Below are 18,321 nucleotides of genomic sequence, written 5' to 3'. Positions count from 1 at the left end.
ACAGAATACCTTCAGCTGCTTTTCCCAGCTGCAGGGTGGCACACGGGAGGGAAGGGTGTGGCAGGACGTTTTGGGAAGGAGCAAGATCTTCATGGCGGGCTGCTCCTGGAGCTGATGTCATGTGGACAGGACAAAACCCCAGCATACAGCCTGTGTCCTCCACCTGCCTCACCTCCCTCCAGTGCTGCAGGGAGCACCTGGCGCTCAAAGGCAAGGCTCTGTGTGTGGCTGTCTTCTCCCTGACCAGTTTAGAGGGTTATCCTCCAGAAATATCTCAGGAGTGCTTGTCAAGCTTTTGGAGCACCTCATGGTGAGCACTGGGAAGGGGGTTCACACTCTGTAACTGTGCTTTGCTTAGGCACATCAGCCATCACCTCCTGGCAGCCCCAGTACCTCAGTGCTCTGCTTAAATCTGAGGGAGAGAGACGTGTAAGGAGGTTCTTTGGGGTCCTTTTCTTCCTCAATTCTGTCCTCAGTTAAGCAGCATGGGAAAAAAGATATCAGGAGCAGGTAGGAATGGAACAAGCAGCTTCTTGGAAGTACTTTTATTTTAAAAACTTACTGTTACCCTAAATCTACACGAAATCTACTCGGAAATCTTGAGAATTATGACACCTTCATAAGATTTTAGGGGGAGATCTTTGTAATCTTCTTCAAGAACAACCCTGTAAGTCTTTGTAGGACATGACTCTGAGCAGGGAGACAGCCCAGAAAATCCGTGGTGGAGAAACCACTCCAGCCTGCTAGAAGGATTTCAGAAACATGGAAATTGGGACAAAAAAGATAGATTAAAATGTAGAAAGAACTGGGCTTATGGGTCCTGCTCACTCTGCATGTTGCTGTCCTTTGTTTTAGAAGGTGGACAATAAAAAATAATTGTTCACACTGGAGTTTTGAGTTCCTCTTTCTGCCCTGTGAAATCTGCACCCCAGTCCTGCAGGCACCCCCCCCAGCACACCTTGCCCTGTGCCTCCCACCTCAGGAGCTTCCCTCAGTGCTCCCAGGAGGTGGTTTCCTTCTCCTGCTCTGCTGCCTGGCCTCCTCTGTGCCTTTGCTGTCCCAGCAACTGGGGACACTTGTGGAGATCCCTGAAGGCTGCTGCAAACAGCCACATTCTTGGTTGGTTGCCCAAAGAAATGCATTAGCCCAACAAGTGAGTACATTGTAAGGTTTGCTTCTGCTCCTGGTTACCCTGTGCTGAAGTTGGGAGCTGCAGTGATCCCTCATGCTGCTCTGGCACATGTTTTACTGAAAAAAGGGATAATTCTGCCTAGAGGGCTGTTTCTACCCCATTCCCAAAGCTCTGCAGCTTGGAAAGAGCAAGAATCACCACTCAGTACAACATTTAAGAATGGCAGTCTGTGGGCACAGTTTGGTAGAGGGTTAAAAAAAGCAGCAGCATTTCAAACACAGGCTGCAATCACAGCCCTGGGATACTCCACAATCACTGTTAGCTCCTCAAAGCACGTGGAGACACACCTTGAGCATGTCCCACCACGAGAGATCATTGTACAAACAGCCTGCCCAAATCCTCAGGAACTGCCAGGGCTGGTCTTCAAGGCTGTGCTGGGAAAACAGCATTGAGAGGGAGAAACAAGGGCTTGGGAACTATTTTTGGATTTTTCCATGGACTAGGGAGCATTGGGGCAGTGTGGGCACTGTGCCTCAGCACATCCTACACATGGTCAACAATAGCAGAGGAACAAAGCAGCTCGTCAGCAAGTGACACAAATCAACATCTCTGAGCTAAATTCATTGCTTAAACCACTTTACTGACTGATTAAAATTAAAGAACAATCCCAGTAAGCAGTGGCTGACTTGTCAAGGAACAATTGAAACAACCCTTGCCTAAGTCCTTCCCCTCACTCCCTGCTCAGCGCTATTCACCCTCGAGACCTCGAGATAAGGACAACTATTTAAGTGATTTCGTTCCCCTAGGAAAGAAAACAAAGATGGAGAGAGGACGTGGAAAGATTTGGTTTGCTGGTGGTGAAAGACAAACAGCAGAACCTGGAAAATGTAAACTGTTACAGTCCTTACACAAAGGATTATTGAGGGGGGGAGAGGCACTGCAGCATCACAGTGGGAAAACATTAAGCTACTCAGTGCATTCAGATAGAAGTGAGTGGTTTATATAAAACAGATAAAGGTTTAGACAAAATAGATAAAGCTGTGAAATAAGCCAACATACACACCACTAAAACTTTGCCAAGAGGAAAAGAATCTTATTCCAGTGTTAAGTCATAAAACAGTGCAATAAAAATCAGACTTTTAACAAACTTTGTGCAAACACATTAAAACCTACACACTCTCCTATTCAGCTGTCGAAATTGCAAGGCTAGAGCAGGTGTGATGACACTACAGTGCACAGAAATTAACAGAGTGGTCAGAGACCAAGGGCTTAAAGAATGGTTACATTGATAAAGGACTCATCTAGAACAAATACATTTCTCCACTCTGCAATTCAGATTACTTTGATAAGATTACTTCAGCAACAATTCTTCTCAACCTACAGCAGGAAGCCTGGCACACCAAAAGAGCAAGAGATGGTTCCTGCATGAATATTTGGATCTATCTTTCCATTAGTTACCTGCCAGCAACAGAATACTGCTGATTAAGTTACACAGTTCATCAATAACTAAAATGTGGGAAAAAGACAGCTCATTTCTGGAATCAGCAATACAGATGTCCCTTCTTAGGAGCTAATTAAAGTCTTACTATGCACAGAGACTTTAGGCATATGCAGCATAAAAAAACCACCCTTATTGAATGAACTGTAATACAAGAGAATGTCTGTTTTGTACACATGTGAGGGAGTTTTTCCCATGCTGTCCCATGAGGTAGGTATACATCCCACCCATTCCACAGGAAAAGAAGAGGCACTATAGTTCAGCAACTCATTACAGTTTTATCTCAAACATGTCAGGTTCCAATTTCCCATGTCATTTGCTAACCCCACCTACCCAGAACTGTCTGTGAAGCTGCACAGATTAAAGATTCTGTGTCAACAGGGCAGAGCCATCAGTTACAAAACTCAGGAGAAATGCCCATCAGTGCTTCCCTCAGACTGCCACAGGAAAAGAACACCTTAAGGGAAGTGACATGGAGGGAAAAACACATCTTTAATTCTGAAAAATTTAAATGGATCTCCTTAAAGTGAGATTTGTGTTGAGGCTGCTGAAAGTTGAGGGAGCTGTGGCATAGGCCTTTGTGTCCCTTCACTGCCCTGTGCTGAGGCCAAAGGCCGGCAGAGCTGTGACAAAGCCATGACAGAGCCATGACACCGCTGCACTGCCCAGAGTCCCACACATCCCAGAGTCTCCTCCCTAGGAAAGGAACCAAAGTGACCCCTGGGGCTGCTCCATCCATTCCTGGGGCACAGCAGCTGGGAGGTGTCCCCTGGCCAAGGACAGCGTGGGGCACCCAGAGCTTTGCAACACACCCAGGCAGGGAACACCTTTCTCCCAACACGAGTTTGTGCCTGACATGTCCACACCTCTGCACAGCTGCTGAAATCCAGAACAGAATGATACACAAGAGAACAAGCTCATGAAAGTTTACAGAACTTAAATATTTATTTTTAAACCATTTAAAACCCCCCAAAACATTGAAATAAGCTTCATCTATAAACAGATTTACAAGACTAACAACTACAGAAGCTAGAGGAGCACTACAATTTGTTTCTGTGATGCAGTTATTTTGTAAAGCTTCAGATCAACTGTATTTACAACTTTTGCTGCTTTTACATTTATAAAAATATTTATTTAATCCATAACATTATTGTTTTCAAAAACTATTTCCAGACTTTTTTCTCAGATATAAATTCTAATTGAATTTCAGTTATATAGCAGATGAAAGTTTTAAACAGAAACATTTTTTTAAAATTAAAACAAGGAGTTAAAAGTAATTTTTTTTACAGTGTAGGCACCATTGAAAATAATTGTCCTTGGCATATCTAACCACCATCTCTCACAAGTGTCCTTTATATAAAAACGATGTAATGGCAACATTTGACGAAAAATGCAGTATTTACTTGCACACCATTACTTTTTCAATATTTGGCAGATATATTTCAGATTCTTTAAAATGACTTTTGTGCAAAAACAAAATGTGCAGGTCTGAACCATAAAATAAACACACCCAGCCTTTATCAAAAATAAATTTACACCAACAGTTCCACAGCTAAGTACTGAAAAACAATCCCAGTTCAAAACTTCAGCATAATATACATACTGGGTTGAAAAAGGGAAAAAAACCAAATCAAAACAAAACAACAGAAGAGATTACCCATCTAGCAGTACCATAAATATATAACTGAAAGCAACTTTATAGTCTTACCTACTTTTTATGAAAAAAATCACTCCGTACTGCACAGTACTACCTTTTTTGTGAAAGAATATCTATAACTCAGTTATTTGCATATTAACTGGTAAATACATATTTAAAATACACTTTCAGAAAATTATAAACAAATGATGTTGATGTACTGTATTTAATGTATTTCAGAACAAAAATGTGTATAAATATCTTACAGGAGAAACAACACCACCACACAGAACGCTGGTGTTACACCCATCGACACCTGCGGGTGAGGTATGTAACATGCGACGCTCGGCTTCTCTGGCTCCCTTCCACCCAGGCATGTAGACTCAGAGGAAAAAAAATTAAATTAAGTTAAACTGGACTTCAGGTTTTGTCCATTATTGCCGAAAGCCCCACCCCCTCAACTGTATTGCTCTAAATTTTTCCTACCATGATGATATAAGATTGAGTTACTACTTCAAAACCTGTTCTAAAAGGTAATACACAGACTGTACATCAGGATAGACCTGTTGCTACATATCACCTGCAAACTATTGCCATATTGCTCTCAAATATATTTAATCATAGAGCTGCCTAAAATACTGTACCAATTTAGAATTAAAATAGATACTGTTGCAGGTTTGTTTTTCAGGGCACGATAACTATATGCTGGTTGAAGCAGGTGCTACAGCAATACCCTTGCCACTACATTACATGTCTTGAATATGCTTGTGAAAAAGCTATTTTTCTCTGAAGCTCATTAGTGATTTACAAAAGTTTAACTCATGAATATAAAAGACCTGTACAACTCCATGTACAGGAACAAAATAGCATCAAAACATACTGTACTTGCACATTTTATTAACTAAAGTAATGGTTATTTCTAAAAGCAAAACTGCACCTCAACATTTATCAGATTAAACAGGTGAAACTACAATATTAAAAGTTGTTCTTTACAAAATAATTTCCTGAAAATATAAAACCATGTGCACTGCCACAAAATAGTTGAGTAGGTGCTTCAAATCCTCAATCACCATCAATATGTTGCAAAGATCCAAAAGGCACAAGGAGCTCATGAGCTAAGCACTGCCAAGCTTGAAGTAGTTTTGGTGGGTTTCACTGGGTCCATACGAAACAGCAGTCAATTGTGTGAAGTTTCTTAGGATGAGTCATTAACAGAAAATCTACAGATAAAAAATGCAAGTTAAAAAATGTATTAATTATATTGTTTCAGCTAGGCAAACAGCACATAAATGTTTCTGCATCACTAAAGTAGTACATGCCTTCATCTCAATGGTTTATAGTACAAAACCCACCAGAAGTGACATTTTTAAGAAAACATTACTAAAAGAGGTAAGAAAAAGATTCTCTGTCTCCCCTCTTGCCTGTAAATATGTTTAAGACAAACGTGCAGGCTAAACTAAAGAAGCAAGATGGAGCAACTACAGTAAAGCTGTAGCACTTCAGGAGCAGATACAGTAATTGTTAGTATTAGTTTTAGTCTCAAACAGAAGTGTTACCTGTAACTATTGGAATCACACTGCAACATGTAACTACAAAGCTAAAGCACTGGACATAGCAGATATCTCTCTTATCACTAAACTACTTACTTCTGAAATTTCTCCATAAGTTTCTTCACCATCTTATCTGTGATCCCTGGACATGTTGCTTCTGCCACATTGATGCTTTTCTCAAGTTCCTCAATTGCTTTCTTTCTGTTAGCATTATTTGTGTCCTGCTGCTTGAGCTGAGGAGCAAACCAAAGAATTTAAAACTCAGAAAAGTTATTAGACACTTGGCTAACACTTTCAAAGAAGATTTTTAAGCCAACACTTACCTCAGCAAACACAGGGGTGATTATCATAGTTAAACAACTCAGGGTTTTAACAAGATCCTGATCCTAGAAGTTAACAAATATACACTACATCAGCATATTACAACTTATATCAGCACATATACAACATACACACTGCCACATGTGATTTTGGGAGTTGAATTAAATTTAACAAAGTGTTTAAAATACATTACAAAACCCACAAAGACACACTACATCAACAAATGTTATGGGATATTGAAACAGATGCATGATGAGACATCTCAAACAATGTCATTCAGCATCAGAAAAACAGTTCAGTTTTCCCTCACTAGTAAGAGACTTTAAAATTCCCATCTCTATGAAAGGATACTAGAGTACATCTGCAGTATATTTTGATTTAAGGCTGACAGGGCATAGGAAATATCTCTAACATGCATTATTCTCTTGAACTGCAAAAAAACCAGTCAGTTCTCATGAAAAGTGAAGTTACTAAGTTTTATCACTGTCCTCCTTAAAGTGGCTTCAGAAGCAACAGTTAAAAGAAGAACTCCTCTGTCTGTACGCACCGTCCCGTTCTGGAGCTTCTTCGCGTCCGGCTTCTTCCGAACTGTAGTGAAGCTCCACTCAGGGTGAGAATTATTCTCTTTGTTGCTGGACTCCCTGAAACAAAAAGGACATGATGTACATAATACCAGCCACAACAGCACACCCAGCAAGCACAGGTAACCCAAATACATCACAAGACTATCAGGATTAGTTCCGTATTTCTTGAAATAATAAGGAAAACACATATTAAAACATTAACTGAACTTGAAAAGAGGCTGAATAAATTGAAATGTGATCAAAAGCAAACAGAAGATGGTATCTGCCTACAAGGCTTACCTTCTCCCATGGCATCCCATTTAAGAGTTATCTGATAGCCAGAAAAACAAGACACTTACAGAAAGCATGTTATTCCCCAGGCACTATGCAAACTTCTTCATGCACCTCAGCTTTGCTCTGCAATATCTCTAACTGTGACTCAGTGGTTTTGGTATAACCACTGGCCTCAGACTAGGAAATAGATAGCACTTAAACAGAACTGAAATTAAGTTTAAAGAAAGAAAATTTACAGATGTAACAAGCACACAGATTGAATTATGTGTTACTCTTTAGGGCCATACAGGGAGTTTTCTTGGAAGAAGACAATAAAAAAAAAGGACCAGAGACAGATGTACAGAAATGGTGTTATTACACAGAAAAGCTGCGGTAAACCCACTTTAAAAACATTATTGAAACCAAAAAACCACACCCAAAAAAGACTACAAATTAAACTTACGAATCTGAACCATCTGAATCACTTTCATCACTACTGTGTCCCTCTGCTTTCCATCTCTTAAACCTATCAATCAGTTCTGTCAGATAGGAAGTCTTCTTGGCATTTTTCATAATGAATTTGTGCTTCAGAAGTTCTTTTGCAGTGGGGCGCTGTAAGAAACACATTAAATATTTAATGTCATGCTAACATTTCATGATTTTAAATGCTAATAGGGGAGACTTAGTAAGACAACAGACTTCTAGAGCTAACTTGTATAATATCAGGAAATTAGTGAAACAGGAAGTCAGAGAAGCCAGTAATTCACATTTACGAGCACGCTAAAAATACGATCAAGTCACCCATAGACTATAGAGCTTATCCTTCCACGTTAGAAGGTCACACCCAGGAAAATGACTAATGAAAACTCTCCAGTGCAACATTTCCTTGTAAGCTGAATTCAGACACCAAAAGCTGTGCTGAAGCAAAGGACTTCAGATGTTTCTCTCCTCTGTTAAGGCTTCTCTTCTGACATTATCCTAGTTCAGAGTGCATTTTAGGAATCTGCCTCTGCCACTGTAATTTATTTCAGCATTCTCCCTCCTCCTTTTGAGTATTTTAAACAAAACAAACTAGGAGAGAGCAGAGACATTAAAAAGCACCACTAAAATTCACAGTGCAAAGTATAGTCCCTAAAATGATTTCAACCACTGAAGATGCACAGTGTTAGCAAAATACTTCACAAGCACAGGAGAGCAGAAAACAAAACTGAAACATCTACACACACATGCACACACATTTATCTACTCACAAATGTTGGGTCCTTATTCAGACATGCATCAATGAATTCTTTAAAAGGTTTACTGAAGTCTCCTAATAAAGTGGGAGGATTGTTTTTCGGAATGAGGAACAGAACTCTCATTGGATGCATATCTGAGTTGGGAGGCTCCCCCTTGGCCAGTTCAATTGCAGTGATGCCCAGTGACCAAATGTCAGCCTGAGAGAGGGAAAAGTGACTGTTAGTACAAAATTATGGGCTGTCATGACTAAGTATTCAATAACTGACATCTTCACAGATAATGCATCTATATTATAAAATTAATGTTAGTCTAAGTAGATAATGCAAACATTCCCTTCTAACACTTCAGGAACACCTGACACACAAAGGCCTGGCTGACTTAATCAGGGTTTAATGACAAACATCACAGATCATCATTTTTGTTGCAGTTGGTGTTTTAACACTACCAGCAAGTTAAATGGACACCTAAATTTACACATTTTTGAAAAAGCTTCAGAGATATTGATCTTCCTTTGATATCTTCCATATGTTAATGACTAATTGCCACAAATTTCCTATGTCTAATTCAGAGTTTGTTTAGGTATCCAACCTTGTTTGACAGCTCACTCTAAATGAACAAGGTAGAAAGCTGAATCAAATCCAGCAGGAGATCACTTAATCTCTTTCCTAACAGACTGCTTGATGAATTTAGCTGGAGAATTATTGACAACTAGTTAGACTTGAAACACCAAGGTCACAGTGTAAGTCACAGCAGAATAATTAAGTACTACTTATTTTAGCTAAAAGCATCACTATAAACAAATTCTGACTTTGTATCAATACACAGTATGATATTTTGATATCATATATAAAATACTAGTATTCTAAATTTTTTTCTGATGTTGATTTCTTTTCCCAAGTGAAATACATTATTACTTGCATCTTTTCAGATGAGCTCCAATAGCTACTTAGATCACTAAAGGTGTTTCTCATTAAAAAAGTGTTTGGCAGTAGATGACTACACTTGGCCCAGAAACATAAACCAAAACTGCCCATAGAGTAAACAAGGATTACAATTTGCATCTCTCCAATATTCCTTTTTGCTCACAAGACCTAAAATAGCTGTACTTTATAGCAAAGAATTAAACTCACTGCTTATTACTGAAATACCATAACCAACAATTGTGTATTGGAGCAAAATTATTTTAAAGAAGAGATGGGGCTTACAAATTTCTGGAAGTACTAAAATGTATGAATTTCTAGTTTACTTTCCAGCTTTTGGAGTAGAGAGTCCACCATCTTGGCTTTAAATGAACTGCCATGTTCTGGTGGCATTTTACCTTGTGAGTATTTTATTACTGTTTGAATTAAATGCAAAACATTGAACTGAAACCAAACCAACCAACCACCCCCAATTCAGGGAGTTGCTCTGAAAGAGACATGACATCACCATTTTACTTGGTGACTTTGTACCTGAGTACAATGACAGGTAACTACTGTATAAAACAAATTCAATCCTACTTTTAATTTTATTATTTGAAACCCTGTAATTTCAAATCTACTTTTTTTACCTCTCCATACTCATAGAGCTAAAAGCAAAAAAAAAATCAAAACAAATGCTGTTGGATAACCAGATACAAAAAAAAAAAAAAAAAGTTTTACTTACTTTTGAATCGTATGCTGACTGCTGAATAACTTCAGGGGCCATCCAAAACGGGGTTCCAACAAAGGTATTTCTCTTAATTTGTGTGTCTGTTAGCTGCCCAGCAACTCCAAAATCAGCAAGCTTAACATCACCTTGTTCTGATAACAAGACATTGGCAGCTGCCAAGGGGAAATAACATAGTAACTAATTAGAATACTGTTTAATGGTTTTTAAAGTTTTGTTAAAGTAACATTCAAAATGTTGCACACCTTTTATATCCCTGTGAATTTTCTTCTCTGAGTGTAGGTAGTCAAGACCTTTCAAGATTTCCTTTAGCATAGTAGCAATCTGGAACTCATCAAATGGGCCAGCACGCAGCTTTGGAAAAAAGACACATTAAAATCGTTTTAGTCTTTTATCTAATTTTTGCCTTGTTTTGATTCAATTAAATCTTAAACCTGAAACATTTTTCAAAATTAAAGAACTAACCAAATTAATGCAATATTCAATGCAATATGTCAGTATTCTAATTGAAATAGGTGCCACTGGAATGATCACCTTCACATCTCTACTGCCAATATACTGAAAACGCTCTTACTCCTCAAACACACTGTCTGTGCTCCCCTCAGCATGCAAAGCATAAGAAAAGTAACAACTAACTTTCCACAAATTTGTATTTCCCTACAAGCAGCAAACACAGCAAACTGAATTTTGCAATTTAGATTAATTAAATTAAGAAATCCAGTTCATTTCAAAATAGATTTATCTGTTGATTGTGGGTTTTAAATTTAAAGATGCAGTTTTCACTTGTCCCAGTATTTTTGATTCCATGCTTGGTTTTGTATCAGGAACATAACATACTACTATAAAGCTGCTAATGTATTAAGTGTAAACATTGCACATTAAAAAGCTATGCAAATAAAACAAAAAAAAATTAAAGTGAGCAATCAAAAAAATACTAACACCACAGCACCAAAACAGTGAACACCATGAAATTATGGTAAAGCAAAGCGAGGCAAAACTGAAATTTTATTCTTCTAAAATTTTATTCCTCTACAGGTTCAGTGATTTAAATTGGCACTAGTAATAGCTATTTCCCTGTTTCTGACACTCCACAGAATACAATCAATTACTCAAAAGTTTTAGAGTATCTCACAGCCCCTTCCTCAAAAGGGCCAAGTTCTAGAGCTACAAACTACCACAAGCTACACCTAATTACTGTGCTTTTGATGAGCTGATGTGATGTAATTTGATAAAGAAGTTTAAATAGATTTGTGAAGTCAAGCACATACTTCAACTCTCACAGACAGGACTCCTGTTAGTGAAAACATAATTATTACCATTCTGTAATAGTGAGGACATGGTATTTTCCCTTCAGAATCACACAAAGACTGAGCTATATAATCTCACAGGAAAGGGTGGGTCTGTAGCACTGCAGCTGAGGCAGAGCTGCCCTGAAACCATAGGGAAACCACATTGACACTCAGCAGACTGTGCTTGTGCACTCTCCAGCCTACACCCTCCATGAATGCCACACTATCTGAACTAAAAGGCACTTTCATGCTTAACTGAAAATACCTGAACATGGAAAACCCAACATCCTTTAACCAGTTCAAATTAACTGTCTGTGGACACACTCCTCATTCATTCCCAAGATCCAAACCTAAAGGAAACATTTTTTACTGAACTGTAATGAATTCTACTTGGAGGAGGTGAGAAGTGATGGACAGAGGACCCCAAACCTCCAGCAAACATACAGCAAGAAAAGGACTTCTCAAACTAAAAAAAAAAACCCTGAGAACTGAAAACAAATGGATGCTTCCTAATGCTTACAGCCCAAAGAGCAATACAGAAAAATTAACACAATTCAATGTGACAGGACTACCATTCAAATTCACACTTTTTAGACCATTACCACATAGCAGTGATGTAGTATCAGCTGCCTCCAGGTACTTATTTTTATAAAGTGATATAAAACCACAATGAAATAAAGTTCACTGATATTTATAATGCAAAAAAAAGAAATCATATACTTACAAGATCCAAAGCTGACCCTCCACCCAAGTATTCCATTATTATCCATAGTTTTGTGCCCTGTAAAGGAAGGCATTGTCAAAAGGAAGGAGTTGTCAAAAGTCCAAGGCTGCCATAAAAAATTTATATATATATTTCAATAGACCACTAGCACAGTCTTAGGAAAAGTAAATAGAGAGTTGTTAATCACCTAGTTGTATGCAATTACTTCTTGTAGAATGATCACACAGCTCCTGCGAAGTCTTAATATATTAATTAATAAGTTTGACTTCTGTATTTAAAAAAAACAATGAAAAAACACCATCAGTACTAACCAATTTCTGCTACATAGTGTCTAAAATTATTTCACTTAAAGGAACAGAACTTAGAGGGAAACAAGTGATTAGGCAGTGGTTTAAGTTTTAATTAAATACAAATAATTGTTCTGAGGACTTTGAGAATATGTGTTTCTGCACTTCCTCTGTGGAGATGTCTCATCCTCTAGAACTGACAAATTATTCTAACAGTGATTTCTAGGTACTGACTTTGTCCTTGGCTTGTCACTGCAAAAGGTGGCTGGTTCACAGAAACAAAAATGGAAGCACTTAGCAAATCTACAGACTACTTCTTGCTAGAGACCCCTCAAGAAACAAAACTCAAATATGAATCTATGTGGTACTAGTCAAGAAAATTTCGTGAATAAATATATTGATTTAAAATAAAACCCAGCTATTAAAATACTCAACTGAATCGTAGCTGGTGAAGTACCACACACACTGTATAAGTTTCCAGCAAATATTTACCAGTACTAGTTTCTCATTACAGAGCACAAGCTTAGGGCAGGAGCACTCTTTAAAGCCTCTTGCATTCTCCATTGTATACTTTCCCACCCTATGGCCTGCCCAGGGATGGAAATCTAAAGAAAACTCAGCAAGCAAATAAAGGTGCAGTTTCTGAAAGCACCACATCCAATCATCCTAACAAAGTGTGCTCTATTAGATTTATACTAAATTTAAAAACCACACCATTTATGAGAGTCTATTCCAATATTATGATCTCAGCAGGGAAGGGCTGGCTAATTTTAGCAGTTTTTATAAAGCCCAACTTTGTCAGCTCAGAAGACCTGCAAGGAACTCCTGTTCAAGGCAAACATTGTGGTTAGCAGACATGTTTGGAGAATTTGACTTTTACTTGAAAACAGTACAGGGTGAAAATGAGTAAGTACTGTTTCTCAAACAATGTCTCAAAGAAATTGCTGCTATCCACTGCACTCGGGTGTGGGCATTTTCTAGCCAGGCATGAACAACCTTTTTCCTGGCTATTTTCTGTCAGCCAAGTATAAATAGGGCAGAACAACCGGAATCTTTAGATTGTCTCAAAGTTTTGCTGCACAAAGTGCTGCACAATTCTGATGGAAGTCTCTGGATGTCACTGTAGGATTTCTCCATATTTAAATCTGAAAAGCTGAGAATAACTTCAAGTTTGTTTCAATTGCAAAAGAAAAGAGCAAGCTCAGGTGGCTGTAATAATTACAAAGCTAGAGACTGAAAACCTTGGTCTAAATGGCACAAATAAGGAAAAGAATCATGGAATTCCAGTCATCAAGAGATTTATCTCTATGGTACTGCTGGAAAGTCCACCTGAAGCACTTCATCAAGTGCACTTTCCAAATTTGTGCAACCAGAACATGCCAGAACTATAGTAACTTTTAATACTTTTAATCTTTTTCTTGCCTGAACTGGTAGGGGACTAATGCATTTTGACAAGCCATTAAGCTGGAGGAAAACACTCATTTCAGCTATCTAACCTAACTTATCAAGGGGACCCTGCACACCCAATGGTTTATTAATTAAGATGTTAATTGCAATCCAAGTGCAATAGGGGATGAGGAGACAAATTTAGATCCTGATCTTCTACAAATATGAAATAGCTACAAATACCTCCATCAGGACTTAAATTATCTTACAACCACAAAAGCTGCAATACAGCTGAAGCTCATATGATTTTACCCACATTAGTGAAAGCCAGGGTACAAAGGTAAAACATTTTATTATTGTACACAAATGTGTTTATTAAGGTGCATTCTCTGACTGTATATATGCTTGCACATCACCTACCAGTATGTTTATAAAACACTATTGATCTTGCCAGACACCCAAGGAAAATTCAGGAAAAAATTACTAATACCTAAACTTTAAGGTTAATTCAATGGGAAACTCCCATTTGAACTTCAAGATGTCCCACACTACCATGACATGGGGCTTTTGTACCTTTTTGTGTCACAATAACTGGCATCAACTTCATCACAAGAACCTCAAGGAAGCTGACCTTGCCATCTTGTACCAATGATAAGGTTTCTCGAGACTAAAATACCTGATAACAGACAAGTAACATTGCACTGCTAGGAAAACTCTTAAAGGACTGTCCATAGTTTTAAAATCACATTTACAGGTGGGATATACAAGCTGTAGCTAATGAACAGCTAGGCTGCAGAATGTCACAAGTTAGAAAGTCAAGTAATTGAAATAAAGACACTCTAAGTCAAGTAATTGAAATAAAGACACTCTTCAGTCAAGTAAGTGAAATAAAGACACTCTTCCTTTCTGCCTTTCAGCAGCAGGGGCATCTGGGAGAGCCTGCATGCAGCTGGCAAGCCCCAGGCTCCCTGGGACTGGGTTGCTTCTGCATCCTGAAGTGCAAAGAATATGTAGAACAGACCTTATCATTGGAACAAAAAAACGCCCTCTCATCTGAAATGTTTGCAATTAGAACCCCCTCACAATTACATCTCTTCTGCCATGTTTTAGTTGTAACAATTTTTAGTTATCAACTATCTTGCTGGAGGGAAAACTCAAAAATTACAAAATTATGACAAGAACAATCTGCTTACTCGAAGTTTAGTTAGAATTGGTTAAAAAAGAGTAAGTTACAACAGAAGATGTTCCATTACAGTTCAAGTGGATGACCTGTGGCTTACATGATAAACCTGAAATCAACACATGGTCTCAGTGATGACTTCTTCAAAATAGAAACCATAAAATTTAAACATTTAAGACAGATCTAGATTACCGAACTAGAGAAATATCAGTAGGTGCTGTAGGCAACCTGAATGCTTTTGCACTGAGGGTTTGCTTTAGTATTTAGTCAGGAAAATACTAAGACTCTTTGAACAGTGTAAAACTGCAAACACTTCTAATGGCATTTCTACAGCTTCAGAGAGAGCTACATGTATGATTTAGTAAACTATTTCTAGTTTACTAGAACACTTTAGTAAACTATTTCTAGTTCATAAAGCATGATCTGAAACATAGCACACTGGCTCAACTGTTTTGTTTGCCTGTAGATGCCAAAGAAAAAGTAACCTATCTTCAATTTTGAAATACCTTCTATTTACTTTATGCTCTTTTTAACCATTATCTTAAAAAATATTTCTAGGAATTTTTCAGTGATATTTATAAATAAATTGAAGTATCCAGGAATAAACATATTGGGACCATTATGAATGTGAGCTTCACATTACTTATATCCATGGCAAACTGTGTCTGATCTCTGCAGTCTAGGACTTGGCTTTGTAAAAAATGTCTTATTTTTCAGAATTTAACCTCAGTATTCTTTAACCTTTAATTATACAGTCTTTTGGTACCAACTGTACCCATTTCATTGTTTTAAAGAGAAACTCTCAAAATACCTATTACTAAAATGAAAAGGCAGAATAAAAGATTCTTTGCACACTGAACAAAGCCAATACCCTCTTTCCCCTGAGGAATCTCAAGCTGAAAGATCTTGAACTAGCAACCTAGTCTAAGAACAATTTAGATAGAAGATACTACTTAAAAAGTTGCTTTATTTATTTTTAATTACAGAATTAAAGGTATTAATTTATTTGTGGACATTTTATTCATTTTATGTGGGGAATAGCAAGCAGCAGAACTACCTCTCATGCTACTCTGGGATGCAAAACATTCCTGTGAACAATTTTTTACTTTTTGTTGTTGTTGTTTTGTTGGATTTTTTTTCCAAGAGGAATTTCTTAAAGGAATGAGAAAGTAACCAAAGTCCACAAACACCTCCCCAAACTCCATGCACAGAAATTTTCCTTCCCCCAAAACTTTCCAAGTGTGAAAAGTAAACAAAAGATCAGCATTAATCTTTCAGAATGTATCCATTTAGAACAGAAATGGAAAGAACTTACAGAGTGGTTAGGAGAGTACTGCTGCATTAACATGATCCTACATTTGCCAAGAATTTTTTTAAATAAAAACCTAAGCAGAATTTAATAGCTGAATAGCACTGACAGAATAGCTAGACTTTACTTTCCACATCTATATTGCTGTAAATAGTGATAAGACTATTTTCTTTCCCTATCCAATCCATAACTTATAAAGCTTTTTCCACCCCCCACCTCTGAGAAAACAAAGAACAAACAAAATAAATCCCCACCCAAAGTTTAATTCCTCCATTCATAGCTGCTGAAATCACTGTTCAGTTCTGAGATTTCACAAAACACTTTTCCAAGCAAAACCACTGACAAGTAAGAACACTTTCCATGACTTACTTTGACCTGTTTGTACTTCAGGGCAAACAACTGGGCTTTTACAGCACAAAGCTGAAATGATGGATATGCAGGAGAATAGAATTTAGGGCTTAGCTCATCACAGAAAATAAAGGACTGTAAAAAAGACTGATCATGTCTGGATCTGCAGCACCATTTGTACACTGCTGCAGGGGAACCTTACTAGATGAACTCAAAGTTATCTCGAGATGAACCTGCTTGTTCTAATATGCTGTGATGGTAGAAAGTAAATCCCACTTCTCAGACCTTTATTACTTATTCACAAACACAACAAAAATCCCACCAACTGAGCCCAATAAAGATTAGCAAAAATGGGTTATCAATGGCAATTTGTATGTGTAGTCAGGTGTGAAGAAAACACAGTAAACAGCAAAGCTACTACAGCTGTCTTGCATTAGCCAAAATGAAAAGTAAGTATTTGGAGTATACTAAATATACTGGAAATATTGGAAAAATAACTTGCCCACTTAGTATTAAAATATAAAAGATTGAATATTTTTGCAATTTAAATGGAAAAAAGCAAAATATACAAAGAATATTACTAAAATTCTTCAAATACAAGTGTGAGACAGAGAATGCTTATCAGAAATCTGTCTCTAAAATGTACAAAACCCCACTACACCTTAAGAAAGCAGAAATGCTGAGAGGGAGACCAAGCACCAAAAAACAGAACCAACCAGAAAAACCTCCCAAAGTGAAGCAAACAAACCAAAACCAACAAAAAAACCAAACACAAGCAAATAACCCCTCCCAGATACTTAATATATTTGAACTATCACTAAAACTTTAGCTTTCATTAAATGTTTTCAGGGATTTTTTAAAAGTCACTTAAAATATTTCAGCAGTGCAAAACATTTAAGCAGTACTTAAGGTGAAAAGTTTTACTCAACATTTTGGTTTTCTGTAGGTTTTATTTTGCTTGTTTGTTAAATTATGCCTTAGATAATATTTCACACAGTGGTTACATAACTGCTGATGTCAGTGTTACTTTGTCTCAGGCCTGCTAAGCTGCATAACTGCCAACACATTTTACATGATACAGGGTTTCTTTCCACACAGGAACAGCTTTTGCTTCTGTAAGTATGAAGGTGTATTTCTTTTGCTCAGAAAGGCCACAAAACTGTGCTAGGGGATTGTGGAGGGAGGAGAGAAAACCAAGGCCCAAAAGCAATGGCAAAAAGAATCCTTTATCAACTCTGTTCATTCTTTAGCCATTTTGTGCAAATCCCAGGCCTGAAGAGCAAACAGCAAAAAGAGAAAAATGAAGTGAAAAACTCTGTTCAAAGAAAAATAAAAACCTACTAAAAATGCCAAGTTGGCATAATAAATCTTCCTTAATTTTACATGATTTTCGTAGCAGCATTTTCTGCGCAATATTATACATTACCTTTAAATATGATCCATAGTATTTTGTTACATAAGGACTATCACACTGACTTAAAACAGTTATCTCTTGCTGTATATCTTCTATTTCATCTTCTGCTTCCTCAAGGTCTATGATTTTTATGGCAACCACTTGCTGTGTCCGGTTATCAATTCCTTTGAAGACCTCACCAAAGGAGCCCTTCCCAATGCGTTCCAATTTTGTGAAGAGTTCTTCTGGGTCTGCTCTGTGGTTCTAGAAATAGGAAAAAAAAGGGAAAAAAGACACATGAATTGCCTAATTTACTTCCAAGTTATTAGGCCTCATTACTCCCCAAGAAGCACATCATCCAGATTCATCACCACCAGAAGGGTTGCATCAGGTTAATTTATTTCCTACACACTAACTCCCAATTCAGCTATTAGTTACAGAACATACATTATGCAATTCTGTCAAAGGTAAGTGAGCCTTACCAGGGAGGGAGTCAGGTACAAACGTCATTTCACTTCCTCACATAACCACCCTTTAAAGAACAGA

General features: G+C 37.6%; 1 protein-coding gene across 1 annotated transcript in view; it reads right to left on the bottom strand.

Moving 5' to 3' along the window:
• Positions 1-3,550: 3,550 nt before the first annotated feature.
• STK26 (serine/threonine kinase 26) overlaps positions 3,551-18,321 on the bottom strand; it is a 29,570-nt gene continuing 14,799 nt past the window's right edge. Inside the window, exons 3-12 of the mRNA XM_058813973.1 lie at positions 17,809-18,039; positions 11,873-11,929; positions 10,105-10,213; positions 9,857-10,014; positions 8,224-8,409; positions 7,437-7,585; positions 6,685-6,778; positions 6,140-6,202; positions 5,913-6,049; positions 3,551-5,486 (exon numbers count right to left, since the gene is read on the bottom strand). Coding sequence (XP_058669956.1) covers positions 5,462-5,486; positions 5,913-6,049; positions 6,140-6,202; positions 6,685-6,778; positions 7,437-7,585; positions 8,224-8,409; positions 9,857-10,014; positions 10,105-10,213; positions 11,873-11,929; positions 17,809-18,039 — 1,209 coding nt within the window. The 3' untranslated portion in view covers positions 3,551-5,461. The remainder of the gene's footprint in view (positions 5,487-5,912; positions 6,050-6,139; positions 6,203-6,684; positions 6,779-7,436; positions 7,586-8,223; positions 8,410-9,856; positions 10,015-10,104; positions 10,214-11,872; positions 11,930-17,808; positions 18,040-18,321) is intronic.

This window comes from Ammospiza caudacuta, chromosome 14 (genome assembly GCF_027887145.1).
Source record: "Ammospiza caudacuta isolate bAmmCau1 chromosome 14, bAmmCau1.pri, whole genome shotgun sequence".
Classification (NCBI taxonomy): domain Eukaryota; kingdom Metazoa; phylum Chordata; class Aves; order Passeriformes; family Passerellidae; genus Ammospiza; species Ammospiza caudacuta.
This window is presented reverse-complemented; position numbering and strand designations above follow the sequence as displayed.